At 42.7% G+C, this 18976-nt stretch overlaps 1 protein-coding gene across 2 annotated transcripts in view; it reads right to left on the bottom strand.

Annotated features, from left to right (window-relative positions):
• WDPCP (WD repeat containing planar cell polarity effector) overlaps nucleotides 1–18976 on the bottom strand; it is a 306972-nt gene that overhangs the window by 160944 nt on the left and 127052 nt on the right. For both annotated transcript variants that reach the window (XM_075863142.1, XM_075863143.1), the window contains 2 exons: nucleotides 16976–17090; nucleotides 13840–13973 (listed from right to left, as the gene is read on the bottom strand). In XM_075863142.1, the coding sequence (XP_075719257.1) occupies nucleotides 13840–13973; nucleotides 16976–17090 (249 nt within the window). The remainder of the gene's footprint in view (nucleotides 1–13839; nucleotides 13974–16975; nucleotides 17091–18976) is intronic.

Raw genomic sequence — 18976 nt, 5'->3', positions numbered from 1 at the left:
TAACACAGTTAGCAAACACAATGTACCATTAGAACACAGGAGTGATGGTTGCTGGAAATGGGCCTCTATACACCTATGTAGATATTGCATTAAAAACCAGACGTTTGCAGCTAGAATAGTCATTTAGCACATTAACAATGTATAGAGTGTATTTCTGATTAATTTAATGTTATCTTCATTGAAAAAAACTGTGCTTTTCTTGCAAAAATAAGGACATTTTTAAGTGACCCTAAACTTTGAATGGTAGTGTGTATATATATATATATATATATATATATATATATATATATATATATATATATATATATATATATACACACATACACACATATATATATATTGAAGAAAATCCCACAGCACTCCGTGTTAGTGAAAAAGATGGTGGTTTATTAAGCCAGCACAAGCTGCAACGTTTCCGTCCTGCTGTAGGACCTTTATCAAGCATGCTTGATAAAGGTCCTATAGCAGGACGGAAACTTTGCAGCTTGTGCTGGCTTAATAAACCACCATTTTTTTCACTAACACGGAGTGCTGTGGGATTTTCTTCAATATTGATCTATATCCCCTGGATCGGGATTGCCTGCTTGCACCTGAGACCATCTTGGAATTGCATTGTGAGTGCTGCTGCTTTTCCATTGTATATATTAGTATACCTTTACATATACATACACAGGTTCTAAATGAGCGGAATGTTGCGACTTTTGTTATTTGCTTTTCAAATTGAAGTGATATTTATTTCTCCCCGTTATTTATCAGACATTGTCCGGATACACCTTACCGTGTACAATTGTCTGTGTTACACATTCTCCACTAATCATGACTTTCTCATTAACCCAATTCCATCCAGATTTAAATATTAATAAATTATAAATGACCGAGGCTAGGCTTATCAATGTCACGCGTCTTGTGATTTAATTTAGATGTTCATTTCCAAACAGTGTGTCCTGCGGAGAAGCCTATGGTGCACCATCTGTAGAGATCATTATGTCACCGCCTCAGTATGTTCCCTGCTCTGAACTCCTAGGGATGTGCGATGGCCATCTTCGCTACATTCTTGCACTGTGGCTTGGTTGTCTATGTGCTTCCCCGATCGCTCTGTCATTCACATGGCGTTTGTTTTCATTTTTGCCATCGGCATTGTATGCTCGGCCGCCTGTAGCTCCCCCCTGTTACCATAGATGCGTTTTGCATCTGTTCCATTGGCTGCGTGGTTACTAGGGAGCCGACCTGTGGGTGGGCGTCGCTGGTCGACGTCTTACTCTCCCATTGGATCGGCACGTTGCTACGCAATGCCTGGGAGGTGGGGCCAGGGCTTTAAAGCTTCCTTGTTTCCCCGGCGCGCGCTAGACCGACATCAGTGTCTCGTATGCGCCGTTATACTACTTGAACAGCTGAATATCAGCTGACCGGCATCTCGTGAACAAATACGAGTAATATCAGGCAATTCATACCCCTGAGGACGCTCCCCTAATGTGGTGCAGAAACGCGTAGGGAAGTGTGCCTGTAATCTGTGGCAATCAGATCTTACCAATATTTGCCAGCACATCTAAAGAGGTGTTGAAAATTACATCAGACTTGTCAGGCACTGTTTAATCAGTGCACGTTGATTGTCTACTTCACATTCCTCTTACTGTGCACTCTTGATCTGGCTGCCAACGCCTGTATTTGGATCTTTTGGCACTCTGTGCCCTACTACTTTTTAATAAATTATCATTAAAGAATTATTTTAAACGTTTATACAGGTAGAACAAGTGTATTTCAATAAATTTAAACGTATACCTATATATCACTGATTTTGAACATATATAGTCCCCGGGACAATGTCCCTAACCAAGTAGAGTTGTAATGCCCACAGCCTCATTAATCACAAACCACAACCTGGAAATGTCCATAAACATTTATGACTGATGTAAGATGTTTATTACTAGGGGCCAGGTTATGAAGGGGTGTCGTAGAATAAAACAAAAATAAAAAAAAGGAATGACAACTGTTATAAAAACACAGAAAGCAGTGAGAGGGCACCCGAATATTTCAGATGGGTTTACAAAAAGAGATTTTGTGGATATTTCATGCATTTATATTTTGATAAGATTCAAGCAGGAAAATGGTTCTGCTTTCAGTAAAACAAATTCCTGCAGGCTCAGACTGGCTGTGGGGCCAGGCTCTGACATAATAATAGGCCTCTAATACAACAGACACCCAAGTGTACAGAAGAGGACAACCCCACTTTGGGTCCTTTTACACCGGCCAATTTCGGCCGTGACAACGAGAGCCGATCAATGAGTCAGCTCGTTAATCAGCGCTCGTTTGCTCATTTCACAAGAATCTATGATTAGCCTTACAGACATCACTAAAGCAATTACTGTTCTTACAATGTACAAATACGTACATGGGATAGCTGGCTGTGTATTTAAAAATATAATTGAAAGCATTTAAAGGGATATTAGGGTTTCAGCAAATAAAAGATTAATCATTAGGAAATGAGACGTTATACAATTTTCCAATATACATTCTGTATTATTTCCTCATGGTTTTCAAGATATTGGATTGTTGACATTCAATAGGAACCTTCAATGTTTGGTTCTAGTGGATGAAAATATTTTCTAGTCATGTGATGGATCACGGCTCATTATCGTTACATCACAGTTATCAGAGATGTATCTTGTAACGTAGCTGTGCACCTGTGAGTCCATCATATGACCAGGACAAATTTTTATCCAACGGAAATAAACAATGAAAGTTCCTGCTGAATAGCAGCAAGCAGAGATCTTAAAAACCGTGAGGAATTTATACAGAAAGTAAACCGGAAAATTGTTTAACTTTCCATTATCCAATGACTAAACTTTATTTACTGAAACTGTATTACCCCTTTAACTTCACAAAATGGTCACCTTGAGTTTGTTTGTTTATTTGGCCAATTGCATATGTAAACTACATATAAGTGCCGATTTTGGTTTGGTTACAGAACGATTATATATTAGACAGGATTCTTTGCTGTATTAAAAGTTATACAATAAATCACTAACATCACTAATAATACTTACACCTCCAGAAAAGCAATTCTAGTCTAATGAACAACACCGAATAGTGTAGGCAAATCCACTTAAAAAAATTTACATTAATATCATGCTGGTTTATATAAAGTGATCACGTCTTGATTACAACATAATGTGACTAGCTATTATACAATTGATAACAGGCATTGCTTATGTATATGTTCAATTAATAGATTAATCCGATTATTTCTTCACATTACTTAATAGTAATTCACTAAAACAAATCCATTCCAATTTCAGATGATTAAAAATAGATTAGTAAGGAACTTTAATAATTTATTGCTGCATCAAAAGAGGAGGACGCTGAGTACTAAGGCTTTATTGGCTGTATTCCTGACAATTATTCAATATATGTAGTCGTATATGTGACAATCAGACAGTACATAATGCGACTGGGAGTTATAGTAATTTCAGAAAATGACGGTGATGGATTATTAAAGATGGGCGACATCTGATGTATGCCAAATATTTTATTAAAGGCAACCCCTGTCCGTATCCCCTATTGGGCATATGGACATAATAGAGGGATCTTTCTCTGGCGTACTCAGTCCATCCGTGCACTACATGGACGTTATTCATTTGAGTGGCTGAAATGTAAGGTTACATTTCCCCTGAAGATTTCCTAGTTAATAAAATTGTTTCTAAATAAATGACCAGTAGAAATTGCAAAATATAGTCAGACACTTAGGCTACATGCACGTTGCGGAATTTGGGGCAGAAAATCTGCACCGCAGGTAAGGCTAAGTTTACACGTGGGCAGATGCACTGCGTATCCGCCTTGTGTGCCGCAGGGAATTCCATGCAAAAAACTGCACCAAACTGTGGTGTAGTTTTTGCCCGGAATGTCCGCTGCGGAATAATGTTTCATCCCAGGAGACTGCTGCAGCGGCGGTCACATGGGTTGAAACGTTATCCCAGGATGCCGGCCTGGAGGAAGAAACACAGACTTCTGGGTAAATTTAAGATATTTTTTTTCGCGGAGTTACATTTTTTTTTGCGGCGGAATCCCTGCAAATCCACCACAAACACCGCAACAACTGCTATTTGTTGCGGGTTTTACCTCCCCATTGAATTCCGTAGTAGTGAATGGCAGTTACGGAAGCAATGTAGCATGTGAGCTACGCTGTTTCCGTTACTACTGTTCAGTTCTGCTGTTTCCATAACTCCAGACCATGTAATCAGTAAGTGGCCGGGAAGCAGCTTGAGCACAAAAAACTAGAACAGGGTTTAGGGTCCCCGTTCTAGAGATAGGTACGGGTCCGAGGTGGGACATGCATTTATCTGACATTTATGACATATCCTGTGGATATGTCATAAATGTCTCAGATGGGAAAACCCATTTAAGAGCGCTTTCACTTCTGCCTCTGTTCTTCATCATCCTGTTATGACTCGACAGTTTTCCTTGGAGGTTGATGCCTCTTTCATCGGTGCAGGAGCACTTTTGTTTCAGAGGAATTCCAAAGGAAAGGCGGTATCATGTGGATTCTTCTCCAGACTTTTCTCTCTTGCTGAGCGTAACTACTCCATTGGGGACCGAGAATTACTCGTCGTCAAGTTGGCGTTGGAAGAATGGAGACAACTATGTTTTCTCCTGTACAAACTGTATCTCAAACAAATCTACCCATCCGAAAATTGATGCCCCTGGCAACACATCACTATGGACTTTATTACAGACCTTCCCCCTTTGGCTGGATGTACTGCTGTCTGGGTAGTAGTGGACCGTTTCTCCAAAATGGTTCCTTTAACTGGTCTGCCCTCTGCTCCCCATCTGGCAAAACTGTGAATTCAACACATCCTTCGTCTACACGGACTACCCCTCCATATTGTCTCGGAGCGAGAGCCATGCGTAATCTTCTTGATGTGAAGTTTGATTTCCCTTCTGCCTATCATCCACAGTCCAATGGTCAATTGGAAAGGACTAATCAAATATTAGAAAATGATCTTTGTCATTTTGTTAATGCCCAACATGACAAAGGGGAACAGCTTCTGCCGTGGGCAGAGTTCCCTATAATAACCATACTAGTGAGTCTATTGCTTTTTCTCCATTCTACATTGTGTACAGTCAGAATCCACGCGTTCCCCTGGACTCAAGGTCTGACTATCTTCTAAAAACATTTGTCTCAAGATGCCTTCTCAAAAATTTGCTCCCAAGTTCCTCGGCCCTTTCGAGGTCTTGCAACGAATAAACCCTGTGTCCTATAAGCTTCGGCTGCCTCCTACTCTGAGGATTCCCAACTCGTTCCATGTGTCCCTCTTAAAGCCTGTGGTCCTAAACCGCTACAGCAAGTCTCATGGTTCTACAGTTGCTCCCAGAGGTTCTGCTGACGTCTTCGAGGTGAAGGAAATCCTAGACTACAAGAAAGGTTTCAACTGGAAAGGGTTTGGACCGGAGGAGAGGTCCTGGGAGCATTTTACGCTTCCGGTCTTGAGTCTAAGCCCTTATTCACACGACAGGCTGTCACCCGGCCGCAGTAGGAACAATATTCCCCTAATGGGGCTATTCACACGACCGATTTTTTGACGGACCGGGAAACCCGGCTGTCAAAAAATGGGACATGCCCTATTTTCGGCCGCCCGGCTCCCATAGCAGTCTATGGGGCCGGGTAATACACGGCCCTCACTGGAATGTGTCCCGAGTGACGGCCGTGTCTACCGTCGCTCGCTCTCTCCTCACAGCGCAGAGTGCATGCGAGGAGGAGGAGTTTATGCCATTCGGACGAAGCGCTGTATGCTGCAGATAAGTTTCTACAATGCGGGGGTGCCCTTATACAGGGGTACTGTGTGGCAGGGCCAGGGTGTACAGCTGGTGGAAGGGAGCGCTGCGCTGGCTCCCTTCCCCTGCTTGTTTTAAAAGCGCCCTGGCCCGGCGACACCTCCCATGGCCGATGGTGCCTTAAGCAGCTGCTGCAACTGCTGTAGCGACGCCACTATAGCAGAGCACTGAGGTATCACCCTGCTCTGCTATGTGCTAACCCTACTTTAGCTCCCTGAAGGTGCTGAATTCCCGTGTGTTCGGGGATTCCGCTCCTGGACAGAGTGCTTGATGTCTCTGTCCATATATGGACAGTGACATCAGGGGCAACTCATAAATGGACACAGACGACAGGGGCTTTTCCTGAAGTGGAATTACCGGCCACATGGGGATTTCACTTCAGGAGTTGCCCCTGATGTCACTGTCCAGATATGCCCGGCCCGGAACGGAATCGGAACCGATGCAAAACAAATGCAAATCGGCCGGGAAAAATGGCCCAAAACGGCCGATTTTATTGGTCGACACCCGGACCCGGTTGTGTGAATAAGGCCTTACGCCTCATTCACACGACAGGGTCCGAGTGTCGGCTGATAAAATCGGCCGTTTTGGGCCGTTTTTCCCGGCCGGTTTGCATCTGTTTCGCATCCGTTTCGATTCCGTTCCGGGCCGCCGTTTTTCACGGCCGATTTTGACACGTTTTGCATCCGTTTTTTTCCCTGTCCGTTTTAAAATCGGATGAATTTCATTTAACTTTGTTGACACACACAGCCCTTTGTAGATAATGCCACAAAGCCCCCTGTAGGTAATGCCACCCAGCCCCCTGTTGGTAATGCCACCCAGCCCCTTGCAGGTAATGCCACCCTGCCCCCTATAGGTAATGCCACCCTGCCCCCTATAGGTAATGCCACCCTGCCCCCTGTAGGTAATGCCACCCTGCCCCTTGTAGGTAATGCCACCCTGCCCCTTGTAGGTAATGCCACCCTGCCCCTTGTAGGTAATGCCACCCAGCTCCCTGTTGGTAATGCCACCCTGCCCCTTGTAGGTAATGCCACCCAGCTCCCTGTTGGTAATGCTACCCTGCCCCTTGTAGGTAATGCCACCCTGCCCCTTGTAGGTAATGCCACCCTGCTCCTTGTAGGTAATGCCACCCTGCCCCCTGTAGGTAATGCCACCCAGCCCACTGTAGGTGATGCCACCAAGTCCCCTGTAGGTGATGCCACCAAGTCCCCTGTAGGTGATGCCACACAGCCCCCTGTAGGTGATGCCACACAGCCCCCTGTAGGTTGCACCCATCCCCCCCCCCACATTCCAGGAGAAGTCACTGACTTCAATGTTCATATATGGACAGTGTAGTCACTAACTTCTCCTGGAGAGGAATTCCCTGCCACAGGTCGGGAATTCCGCTTCAGAAGTGAGTGACGTCACTGTGTCCATATATGGACAGTGTAGTCACTCACTTCTCCTGTAGCGGAATCCCTGGCCATAGAGTCGGGGATTCCGCTGCAGAAGTGAGTGACTTCGCTGTGTCCATATATGGACAGTGTAGTCACGCACTTCTCCTGTAGCGTAATCCCCAATCCCCGGCTGGGGATTGGGGATTCCGACTCCTACAGGGAGCAAAAAAAGACCCTCCTCCTCCTCACATGCACTCTGCACTGTGAGGAGGAGAGAGAGCACGAGCGACGGAATACATGGCCATCACTCAGGACACATTCCGGTGATGGCCGCGTATTACCCGGCCCCATAGACTGCTATGTGAGCCGGGCGGCCGGGTAAACGGGCGAAAATAGGGCATGTCCCATTTTTTGACGGCCAGATTTCCCGGGCCATCAAAAAATCGGTCGTGTGAATGGCCCCATTAGGGGTCTATTGTTTCTAATGCAGCCGGGTGACGGCCGATTTATGAACGGCCGTCACCCGGACGGGAAACCCTGTCGTGTGAATAAGGGCTTAGACTGGTGTATAAAACGCCAGTTTTAGTAAATCTGAGTCATTATATTAAAGTTCCCCGCCTGCAAGGTCCAATTTTCTATAGCTAAAGAATAAATGGCCTAATTAAACAGTAAAACACCACAGCCTATCCTAAGAATAGATCATACATTTTATACACCCGGAAAACCCCTTTAAATGCTACACATGCTGTACACCTTCAAAAGCATTTTTTTGGGGGGTTTTCCGCCGATGCAGCTGTATGAGGGCTTTTTTTTTTTTTTTGCGGCACGACTTGTGGTTTTTACTGGTACCATTTTGGAGTAGATGCGACTTTTTGAACGCTTTTTATAAAAAAAATTTTTAACGCAGGATTCACAGAAAACAGCAATTTTTGCATTGTTTTCTATTTGATTTTTTACGCCGTTCAATGTGCGGGTTAAATAATGTAATAACTTTATAGTTGGGGTCGTTACGGATGGGGCGATACCAAATATGTGTAACTTTTTTTTTAATATATAATAAAGCATTTTGTAAGGGGAAAAAGTGGGTTATTCAGGTTTTATTCACTTATGTTTTTTTATTAACTTTATTAAACTTTTTTTAAACTTTTTTACTAGTCCCACTAGGGGACTTCACTATGCGATCCTCCGATCGCTTTTATTATAAACTACAATAATTTTGTATTGCAGTGTATTACTTGCCTACCCGTGTAAAACGGCCTAGCAGGCATAACCAGTGGCAGACCTGGGGGCCTTTATTAGGCCCCCCGGCTGCCCTAGAAACCACCGACACCCTGAGATCTTACTCATGGTGCCGGTGGGGTGAGAGAGGGAGCTCCCTCCCTCTCTCCAAAACCACTCAGATGCGGTGCTCGCTATTGAAGGGGTCAAACTGGCGAGATCGATACGGATATCAATCTCGCCCGTTCGGGCAGCACTGGTCCCAGCCCTCAGCTACCGGAGGTAAATATTTTATCCAGACAATTTTAAATTTTTTAAATCCCCAAAAAAGCTAATGCCCGGTGCATTCATTTCTATAGGCTACGGACAACTTTCCGTATTTTTTTTACGGATGTTTGTCTATTCCGTAGAAATTATCTGTAAAATATAAAACATGTCCTATTTCTTGTCCGTAATTACGTCACGGACTCCCCATAGAAGTCTATGGCTGCTTCCGCAATTACGGACGGCTACGGATGTGCAGATGATGCACATCATTTGTGTTTTTCTTCTTTTTGCGGATCCATATATACGGATGCACTACGGACTGCATTTGCGGATACCGTTCCGTATATGCGGATAAGGCCTAATGCACACGAACGTGCTTTTCTGGCCGCTATTCCCCCGAAAATCCACGGGAGAATTGCGGCCCCATTCATTCCTATGGGGCCATGCACACGACCATGGCTTTCATTGAAAATAATGTCCGCGGCCATGTTCACGGCCCGCAATTTACGGGCGGCTCGCGGCTGTCACTTTGTGGCCGGCCGACCCGGAAATCACGGCCGTGCACATGGCTACGGTCGTGTGCATGAGGCCTAAGATGCAGATGACTACGGATCCGTATTTACGGACAGTATTTACGGATGGATGCAAATATTGTCGTGTGCATGGGGCCTAACATTTAAAAATGCAATTACTTTATTTACATTTATCTTATTCATATATAATAACACTAACTTAGATTTTTAGCCATTTCTCTTTTAAAAAGTTAAGCTTAGATATAATAAAATAGTCCTTGTGACTTTTTCCCTTAACATTTGGCATGCTCCCTAGAGAATGAACATTAAACCAAGTGCTGTGAACCTGTGGGTGACAGAATAGATAAAATGATAATTTGCGAGACACTTTAACTTGAAAGAGCATGTCACTGTCAAGCCTCGGTTCTCTGGACTGGAAACAGGAGTTTATCTTGCAGTGCTGTGGTTTGCGTTCAGGTGGTTCTGTGCATTTTTTACATTAGAACTAACTTTGCAGTGGACAGCTATGCTGAACGTACAAGTCAATATGGAATAGGGGTCTTGAACTGAAACAGCCTGAAAAATGTATGAGATGTTCTCATCTCTTCCTTGCAGATGGGTTTTCCTTCCAGGCAAAATCAAATGTAATATACGGAGACCTAAATTAAACACTTGCTCCAAAACAGCTCTGCAGATGCAAAGTCCCTGATACAGGGAAACACATTACCTGTAAAACTGGCACAGGAGAGATGGCACTTTATTCATGTTGGAAATCCTGCCAATCACCGGGTGATTTTGTTTTCAAGGCATTTTATGAAACTAATGACAATGACTCCTAGTACAGCAATTAGAGAATATACAAACATTTCCTCAGTGGTCTATTGTACTGTAATGTTTCTGAATTTTTAAGTGGGAGACCAGGTCTGGAGTTACAGTACTGCTGTCTGCTTAGGCTAGGTTCACACCATGTTTTTGCATCCTGTTGAAAAGGTCGGTTTTTTTGTTTTTTTTTATAAAATATATTTTTTTAAATTATTACAAAAACAACGGGAGGTTTTTTTCTTAAGAACAACAGTATGTTGCTATTTATTTTTTACAGATTAATTCAATCATTTTGCATTCTTTTCCAAACATCTTTTTTATAGATTTATTTTCTGTTAACCCATTTCCGATATATATATATATGGCGGAGGTGGGGAGGGAAAGTATGGAGCAGGCTTATGGACGGAGCCCGCTCCATAACTTATATGTGTAGTCTGTATGTTACAGCTGACACTTGTTTAACCCCCGGTCAGTAGCAACAGTAGCATCTAAGCCGTTAGAAAGAGGGGGGTGACCCCGCTCTGATGTCCCATCTTCCCCCACGACGCGATTGTGGGGTGACTATGGTGGTCATGGCAGCCTGGAGGCCTAATAAAGGCCCCCAGGTCTGCCATCTTTGTGCTGCTATTAAGCCCCGCCAGAGGCAGGGCTTAATAGAAGCCGGTAGAAATCACAATATACTGCAGTACATTAGTACTGCTCTATATCGTGCAAGTGATACAATGATCGCTGGCTGAAGTCCCCTAGTGGGACTAATAAAAAAAAAAGTAAAATATAGTTAAATAAAGGATTATTTATATATTAAAATAAAATACATTATAAGTTTAAAAAAAACTCTTTCCCATCTCCACCCCAATTTTTATTCTTATATAACTGGTATCGCCGTATCTGTAAAATGCTTAACTAATACAATATAACATTATTTAAGCCGCACGGCGAACGCAGTAAAAAAGATTTAGACCTCAAGAATCACTGGTTTTTGGTCACTTCATTTCCCACAAAAAATGTAATAAAAAAATTATAAAAAAATCGTACGTACCAATAAAAACTACAGCTCGTCCTGCAAAAAACAAAAACAGGCCCTCACAGCGCTGAATCGACAGAAAAATGAAAAGTTACGGCTCTCAATAGATGACTACTCAAAACCAAAATGTTATTTTTAACAATTAGGTTTTTTTCTGGTAAATGTAGAAAAAAAAAAAAATTACTATATCAATTTTGTATCGCCGTAATCGTATTGACCTGCGGAATAACATGAACATGCCAATTTTACCGCACAGTGAACACCAGAAAAACAAAACACAAAAAACAATTGAGGAATCAATGGTTTTTTTTTTCCCATTCCACCCTACAAATAATTTTTCATTTCCAGTTTCCCAGTACATCATATGGTACAACAAAAGGTGGTGTCGTGAAATACTACAACTCGTCCCGCAAAAAACAAGCCCACATACGGCTATATCGACAGAAAAATAAAAAAGTTATGGCTTTTGAAACGTAAAGAGGAAAAACGAAAAGGAAAAAATGGCCGTGGAGGGCGGGGGAGGGGAGTATAATGAGTTTTATTTAGTTTTTAAAACTCAACTACTACTCTCAGGGAAAATCGCACCAAATATTGCGCAATATTGGTGAAGATCTGGCACAGCACATTTCCTTGAGGCTTCCTCCGGATTTGCAGCAGAAATTTTTTAGAGCAAATCTGGTATGTGTGGACGAATCTTTTGGGAGAAATCACACGCTGCAAAATTGCTGCCATTTTTGACTGCGGATTCCGCACTCAAAATCTGTAGCAATTTACTGTACAATACATGTGAATGGGGTTTAAAAAAAAAAACAAAAAAAAAAACAATCCTTATGTAGCAGATAAAATCTGTGAAGAATTGAGCACATGCTGCAGATTTTCTCATCCGCACCATGTCCATTCAAATTTTCACAGTGGATTTAATTTTCACCTTGCAATACATAGGGTGAATTCCACCCCAAATTTTGTGCTAAAGGTCGCAATTAACACATACTGAATTCATTGATGATTTGCTATGAAATACGCACTAGATGCCTCTCAGTGCCACGGTCATTTAGCTTCTATTGCGCCTGCACCAATTTCCCTGCCTGGCGAAGTCGCAGTAAAAGCAATGCGTTTATACTAGGTTTACTATAAACGCACTGGTTCTACTGCGCAAGCACCAGGTAGGGAAATCAACGCATGCACAATAGAAGCTAAATGACAGTGGCACTGAGACGCATCTACTGCCCATGTGCCGAACAGTACATTTAAAAAATGCGCAGTAGAAATCAAAGGACAGGTACGCACATAAAGCCATGGGTATGCAGGTCAGGTAACCCTCCCAGGGCATGAGGTCACATGGACGAGAAGCAACACAAATTACCAGTAGAGAGCAGTGTTAATTGGGCGGTACAGCAACAGGAGATATCAGAGATTTAGCAGAATACAAAATTAAGGCATAAGGGTCAGTTCAAACGTTGCGTAAATACTGCGATTAGTTGTGGAAAATCTGCAGCAAATAGAGTAGCAGCAAAGCGTATGAGATAAAACGAATCTTGTCCACACACTGCGTAAATACTGAGCGGAAAAAAACCCTCAGAAATTTACCTGCGGTGCGGCATTTTATTCCGCATCATGTCAACTTTATTTGCGTAAACGCTGCTTATTTGTTGCGGGTTTTCCCAATTGAAGTCAATGGGGCGGTAAATAACGCAACAAATAGCAGTTGTTGCGTTTTTGTGGGGGGTACGCAGCGCTTCCGGCGCAAAAACCACAACTCAGATAAAAAAAATAAAAAAATCTCATGTTCAGAAGTCTGTGTTCTTCCCTCCAGCGTGACCTCCTGGGATGACGTTTCATCCCATGTGACTGCTGCAGCCAATCACAGGCTGTAGCGGCGGTCACATGGGATGAAACATCATTCCAGGAAGCCATCCTGTATGACGTCAGAGGGCATGTCTCCTAGGATGATGCTTCATCCCATGTGACCGCCGCTGTAGCCAATCAGAGGCTGCAGCGGTCCCCTGGGATGAAACGTCATCCTAAGGGCCGTCCTGCTAGCAGACCGGTAAGTGCTGCAGTTTTCCGCAGCGGACATTCTGGGAGAAAAACTGCACCACAGTTTGGTGCGGTTTTTCGCCTGGAATTCCCTGTGGTGCACAGGGCGGATACGCTTGCGTGCTATTACGCAGCGTATCCGCCCCGTGTGAACTCAGCCGAATAGTAATCATTACAACTTTACTTCATAGGTTTATTTAAATATATTTATAAGAAGGTGGCCAACCCCTTTAATAGTGGCCAAGTCCCATAAAATACGTCCAAACAAAATATGTTTACATTCCTTTAATATCCTCTTTTTAGGTTGCAAAAAAAGATTAGTAGTTGCACATTTACACTGCAAATGGAAATAACTTTTTCTGTGCCATATTAAAGGGGTTGTCCAGTTTAGAAAAGCCATTTTCTTGCACGCTATTAGGGAATTTGGAGTTAATAGAGGGGGGTCCTTTGTTCAGGCCAGAGAGGAGAGCGGTTACAAAGAGTGTCTCTTACTCTGGACATCCTATCATTTGAATGGGTACTGTGTCATTCTTTGCTTCCCCTGTGGTGGCGCTGCAGGGAAATTGAACATCTGCTGCCAGGTTATCCCACAGATTACAGCTGATCGTTGGGGGTCCCAGCAGGGAGACACTTTGTGATCGGCTTAATGTCAAGGGATCCTTCTAACAAGTAGGGATTGTCCAAAGCGTAGAACCTCTCCAACTCAGGCCTTTTGAAAGAACGACTATAATACAACACTAGATAAAGTGTACAGTACCTTCATATCCAGAGAGGAGAGTTTTTCCATGTGTTTGTTTATATCAGGAGAACCAGTCTTTTTTGTAAACTGAATAAAACAAAGTTTGTTTTCCTTGACAAATGACAAGATGATGAAAGTTTCGGTAAACACAGCTGAAACACAAAGAGGATAAAGAATGTGTTACTAGTGTACCGATGGTTTCTGGTACCAGAACAAATGAGTTCAGCTCAGCACATAGACAACTCTACAAGTCAATGCTTTAAAATATTATTTTGGTAATCTCCTAAAGCACATCAATATGTCATCTTGCTAGTACCCCATGGAAATGAGAAATAAAGCTCAGAGGATTCAGAGGGAGCACTAAATAACATTATGCAAAGCTATCTATCATATCACCCGTGCTTTCTGTTCTTCGACTTTCTTTCTGACACCCTCCTCCTTAAGTCTTAAGCTATTTTCAGAAAAGCATTTCAGCTACCATTTCCACAAGTCAAAAAATTGCCAAAAAAAAAACGAACATTAAAGGGGTTGTCCGGTTTTAGCAAACTAATGTTATTTTTTGTATAAATAAAAGTTATGCAATTTTTCAATATACTTTCTATATTAATTCCTCAAGGTTTTCAAGATCTCTGCTTGTTGTTATTCAGTAGTAATCTTCATTGTTTACTTCCAGAGGATACAATTCTGTCCATGGTCATGTGATGGACACACAGGTGCTGAGGTCGTTAGAAGACACAGCTCTGATACACAAACTGTAACGAGCCGTGCACCTGTGTGTCCATTACACGGCCATGGACAGAATTTTATCCACTGGAAGTGAACAATGAATGTTCCTACTGAATAACAACAAGCAGAGATCTTGAAAACCGTGATGAATACAGAAAGTATATTGGAAAATTGCCTAACTTTTAATAATACAAAAAATAACATTAATTCGCTGAAACCGGACAACCCCCTTAAGTTCCGTAGGTTTGTCATCAACTCCAGACTAGCCCCAACACACTTTAGTCGGAAAAAAATAAAAAACGGTCACATGCTGCCAAATGGACGCAGACACTGGCTAAGAGTTAGCAAAAAAGTAAGAAAACCAGCTGGTTTTATTCACTGTGCCTATAACCCAAAAGTACACATTAGGCTTCTTACATTGAGACAAAAACAAGGTTTTATTATCTGCTTTAACACCTGATTGGCTGGTATAGACAACAAAGTTCTGATGTGTGAGGACATACGAAAGCCAGTATTTAAAGGGCAGGTCCACCATGACAATGATAAGGGTATGTGCACACACACTAATTACGTCCGTAATTGACGGACGTATTTCGGCCGCAAGTAGTGGACCGAACTCAGTGCAGGGAGCCGGGCTCCTAGCATCATAGTTATATACGATGCTAGGAGTCCCTGCCTCTCCGTGGAACTACTGTCCCGTACTGAAAACATGATTACAGTACGGGACAGTTGTCCTGCAGCGAGGCAGGGACTCCTAGCATCGTACATAAGTATGATGCTTGGAGCCCGGCTCCCTGCACTATGTTCGGTCCGGGACTTGCGGCCGAAATACGTCCGTCAATTACGGACGTAATTAGTGTGTGTGCACATACCCTAACACATAACTAGTCTGCATAGGAGCTGTGGGCAGAAAACGATGAGATGTTTCCTATTTTAAGGCGATGTGCACCTGTGAGATTGTTGTTTGTTTTCTAATAAAAATGTTTATCAGCGTTATTGGTGCAACTTTCAAAATACTTATTATTAAATATTATTTTTACTTTTTGAATGTCTCTGAATCTAGCACTGCAACCTGTATGTGTCAGGTCCGCGGGACTTACAGGTTTAGTGTCAGCGGGTGCTGCGTGTCTCTGACACACAGGATAGAGCTATCGATCACATCTAATTTCAAAACTTGGATGTGATCGATAACAGGTGGATCCTGCGTGTCACAGACACGACGGACCAGCTCTCACTGAACCCGTCAGTCCTGCTGACCTGACTGATTCATGTCTAAGCGCACGATACAGCTGCTCTGTATACAGAATACAAAGCAGCTGTATCTCAAAAAGTAAAAATTATTTTTAATAAAAAGTATTTTGAAAGTTGCACCAATCCCACGGATCAACATTTTTATTCGAAAAAAAAACAATCAACAATTTCAAAGGTGTACATCGCCTTTAGGCCGGATTCAGACAAACGTGAGAGTTTTGCGCGCGCAGCCGCCATCTTTATGACACTCCGTTTGGATGTTTGTAAACAGAAAAGCACGTGGTGCTTTTCTGTTTCCATTCATTCTTTTACTGTTATTGCGCGAATAACGCTTGTCCCACGGAAGTGCTTCCGTGGGGCATGCGTGATTTTGACGCACCCATTGACTTCAATGGGTGCGTAATGTGCGAAAAACGCCTAAATATAGAACATGTCGTGCGTTTTACACAGCGGACTCATGCTGCGCAAAAAACACGGACTGTCTGCACTGCCCCATAGACTTGTATTGGTCCGCGCGAGCCGCGTGAAAACCACGCGGGCTGCACGGACGCAAATCACGGTCGTCTGAATCCGGCCTTCAGGCTATTTGCGAAGTTGCTTCCTTTTCCATTAAAGATGCATTGGAATAATATATAAAAAAAAAATTTAAATTGTTGCAAAATTGCACCTTTCCTGAAACGGTATAAGGTGTAAATAACCAAAAAATTCAATGTCATTGGTTCTTAATAAATGACTAGGCTGCATAGTAAAGATTATTTCACCTCACCAAGGAGATCTATCAGACGAAATATATAAAAGGCCCTTAAAAATTTAAAAATTACCTTAAATATATATGAATACGAAATCTGTTTCATTCTGAGTGTTTTTACTTCTAGGTGAAGCAATCTTTTGGATGGTCTCCTTTAAAATTTTCAAAAAAAAAATCTGTTTTATGAATATTTACATTCACGAAAAGGAGTAAATGAAGTTTGTTCTTCCGAGTCCAGTTGTAATTCGCCTTTTTTCATAAATCTTTGAAATCAGTGCGCGGTACCGAGTGTTGTAACTGCAGCATTACAAGCAATTACCTGTTGTGTTTGTCAGTCCCCAGTGGCAATCATTAGCCTACCTGTTGACACACACTTTCTGCTGGGCATCTGTTAATGTAAGCAGTTGATTTGCACATGGGTGTAATTACCATCACTGATGGGGTTTGTGTTGAGCTTCCCCACCAGGGTCCTGTCAATCACCACCTTATCCAGCTGTGGCCCTGAAAGGCTTATGGACACGAGCACACCTGAACCGAAGAGGAGCTGAAACAGAAATAAACAAGAACATTCAGATGCGAAGAACGCCAGTATTTTACTGTACACCAACATTTACATGACCCTCATATCAAATAATGCAGACTACAGTGTATACAGACTGCAGTGTATACAGAGGCTTCATAAAATCTCAGTGCACCAGACAACCTCCGTTCTCCCAAGGGGAATCTTTGCAAAAAAAAAAACATACAACAATTTTTTAGGGGAGGGGGAATCCGGAGGCAGAGACTAATGTTCTATCATTTCCCGGATGTTATGGGCTGCTCCCTCACATTAGTGCGTTTCCACTGCAGCGATCTGTTTTTGCTTACATTAAAAATTTGCTTTTACTTTTCTTTTTACACTGCAAGTGCCTCCATCTATAATCTGAGGCATACATAGGTGAAGGGTCATATTAAGGATTTAATATGTTTCATATGAGAGAAGAAATTTCTGCAACAAGTCTGCCACGTGTGTAAACATACCGAGTCGCCACGTAGCCGTAGCTTGATTCTTCATTGTAAGGGTATGAGCACACGCTTACTAAAAAACGTCTGATAATACAGAGCGGTTTTCAAGTGAAAACAGCTCCTGATTTTCAGACGTTTTTTTTAGCAACTGGCGTTTTTTACGGCCGTTTTTGGAGCTGTTTTTCTATAGAGTCAATGAAAAACGGCTCCAAAAACGGCTGAAGAAGTGACATGCACTTCTTCGAGGGCATTTTTTTACGTAGCCGTTTTTCAAAACGTCCGCGTAAAAAAACGGCGCGTCGGAACAGAAGGCCGTATTTCCCATTGAAATCAATGGGCAGATGTTTGGAGGCGTTCTGCTTCCGATTTTTCGCCCATTTACGGCCCGAAAAACAGCCGAAAATAAGCCATGTGTACATACCCTAAGGGCTCATGCACACTCTAGGACAGCTCCATACTGAGCCGTAATAAGGCTTCTGTAGAGGTGCATGCATAGGACTCCTCTATTATACCTCCTTTGGGGCGGAATCACACTGGGCAGATTTTGTTCCAGAAATTTCTGCGACTGAAATTCTGTACCATTCATCTGAATATGGTTATTTCTGCAAGTTCCATTCAGATATATGGAACTGATTTCCAGTCGCAAAAATCTCTGCAACAAAATCTGCCGCATGTGAATCTACCTTTATGCCTCTGATTTCATACGGCTACATACAGAGAATTTTTCAACAAAAATCGTGTTATGATCCATTGGACTCCGTAGAATATCTCCATACAACACAGAGTCCAATAGAGGCTGAATGGTAGCACACAGGCTCAAGGAGTCATAGGCTGAATGCACATATTGCGTATTACGTACGCATTTGCCGTGCGAATTTTCATGCGGCAAATCCACAGCATAATACAGTACCAGCAAAGTAAATGAGATTTCAAGAAATGTCATCTACACCGTGCAGATTTTTTCTGGCGTAAATTGACCTGCGGTGCGTATTTTAAAATCCGCAACATTCATCCTGAGTTTCTGCTTGCAAATTGTATATGACCAGTTTCAAAGAAAACCGCACCTAAAAACGTATAACAAAAATGCACCATCAGGTGCGGTTTTAGCTGCGGAATTACGTGCGTACACCTGCAGTTTTGGTGCGAATTTTCTGCATCAAATTATGCAACGTGTGCATGTAGACTAAGGCTGGGTTCACACGAGCACATTAACGTCCGTAATGGACGGACGTATTTCGGCCGGAAGTCCCGGACCGAACTCATTGCAGGGAGCCGGGCTCCTAGCATCATAATTATGTACGACGCTAGGAGTCCCTGCCTCTCCGTGGAACTACTGTCCCGTACTGAAAACATGATTACAGTACGGGACAGTTGTCCTGCAGAGAGGCAGGGACTCCTAGCATCGTACATAACTATGATGCTAGG

This window comes from Rhinoderma darwinii, chromosome 4 (genome assembly GCF_050947455.1).
Source record: "Rhinoderma darwinii isolate aRhiDar2 chromosome 4, aRhiDar2.hap1, whole genome shotgun sequence".
Taxonomy (NCBI): Eukaryota; Metazoa; Chordata; class Amphibia; order Anura; family Rhinodermatidae; genus Rhinoderma; species Rhinoderma darwinii.
The sequence above is the reverse complement of the archived record's forward strand: the minus strand, read 5'-3'. Positions and strand labels throughout refer to the sequence as shown.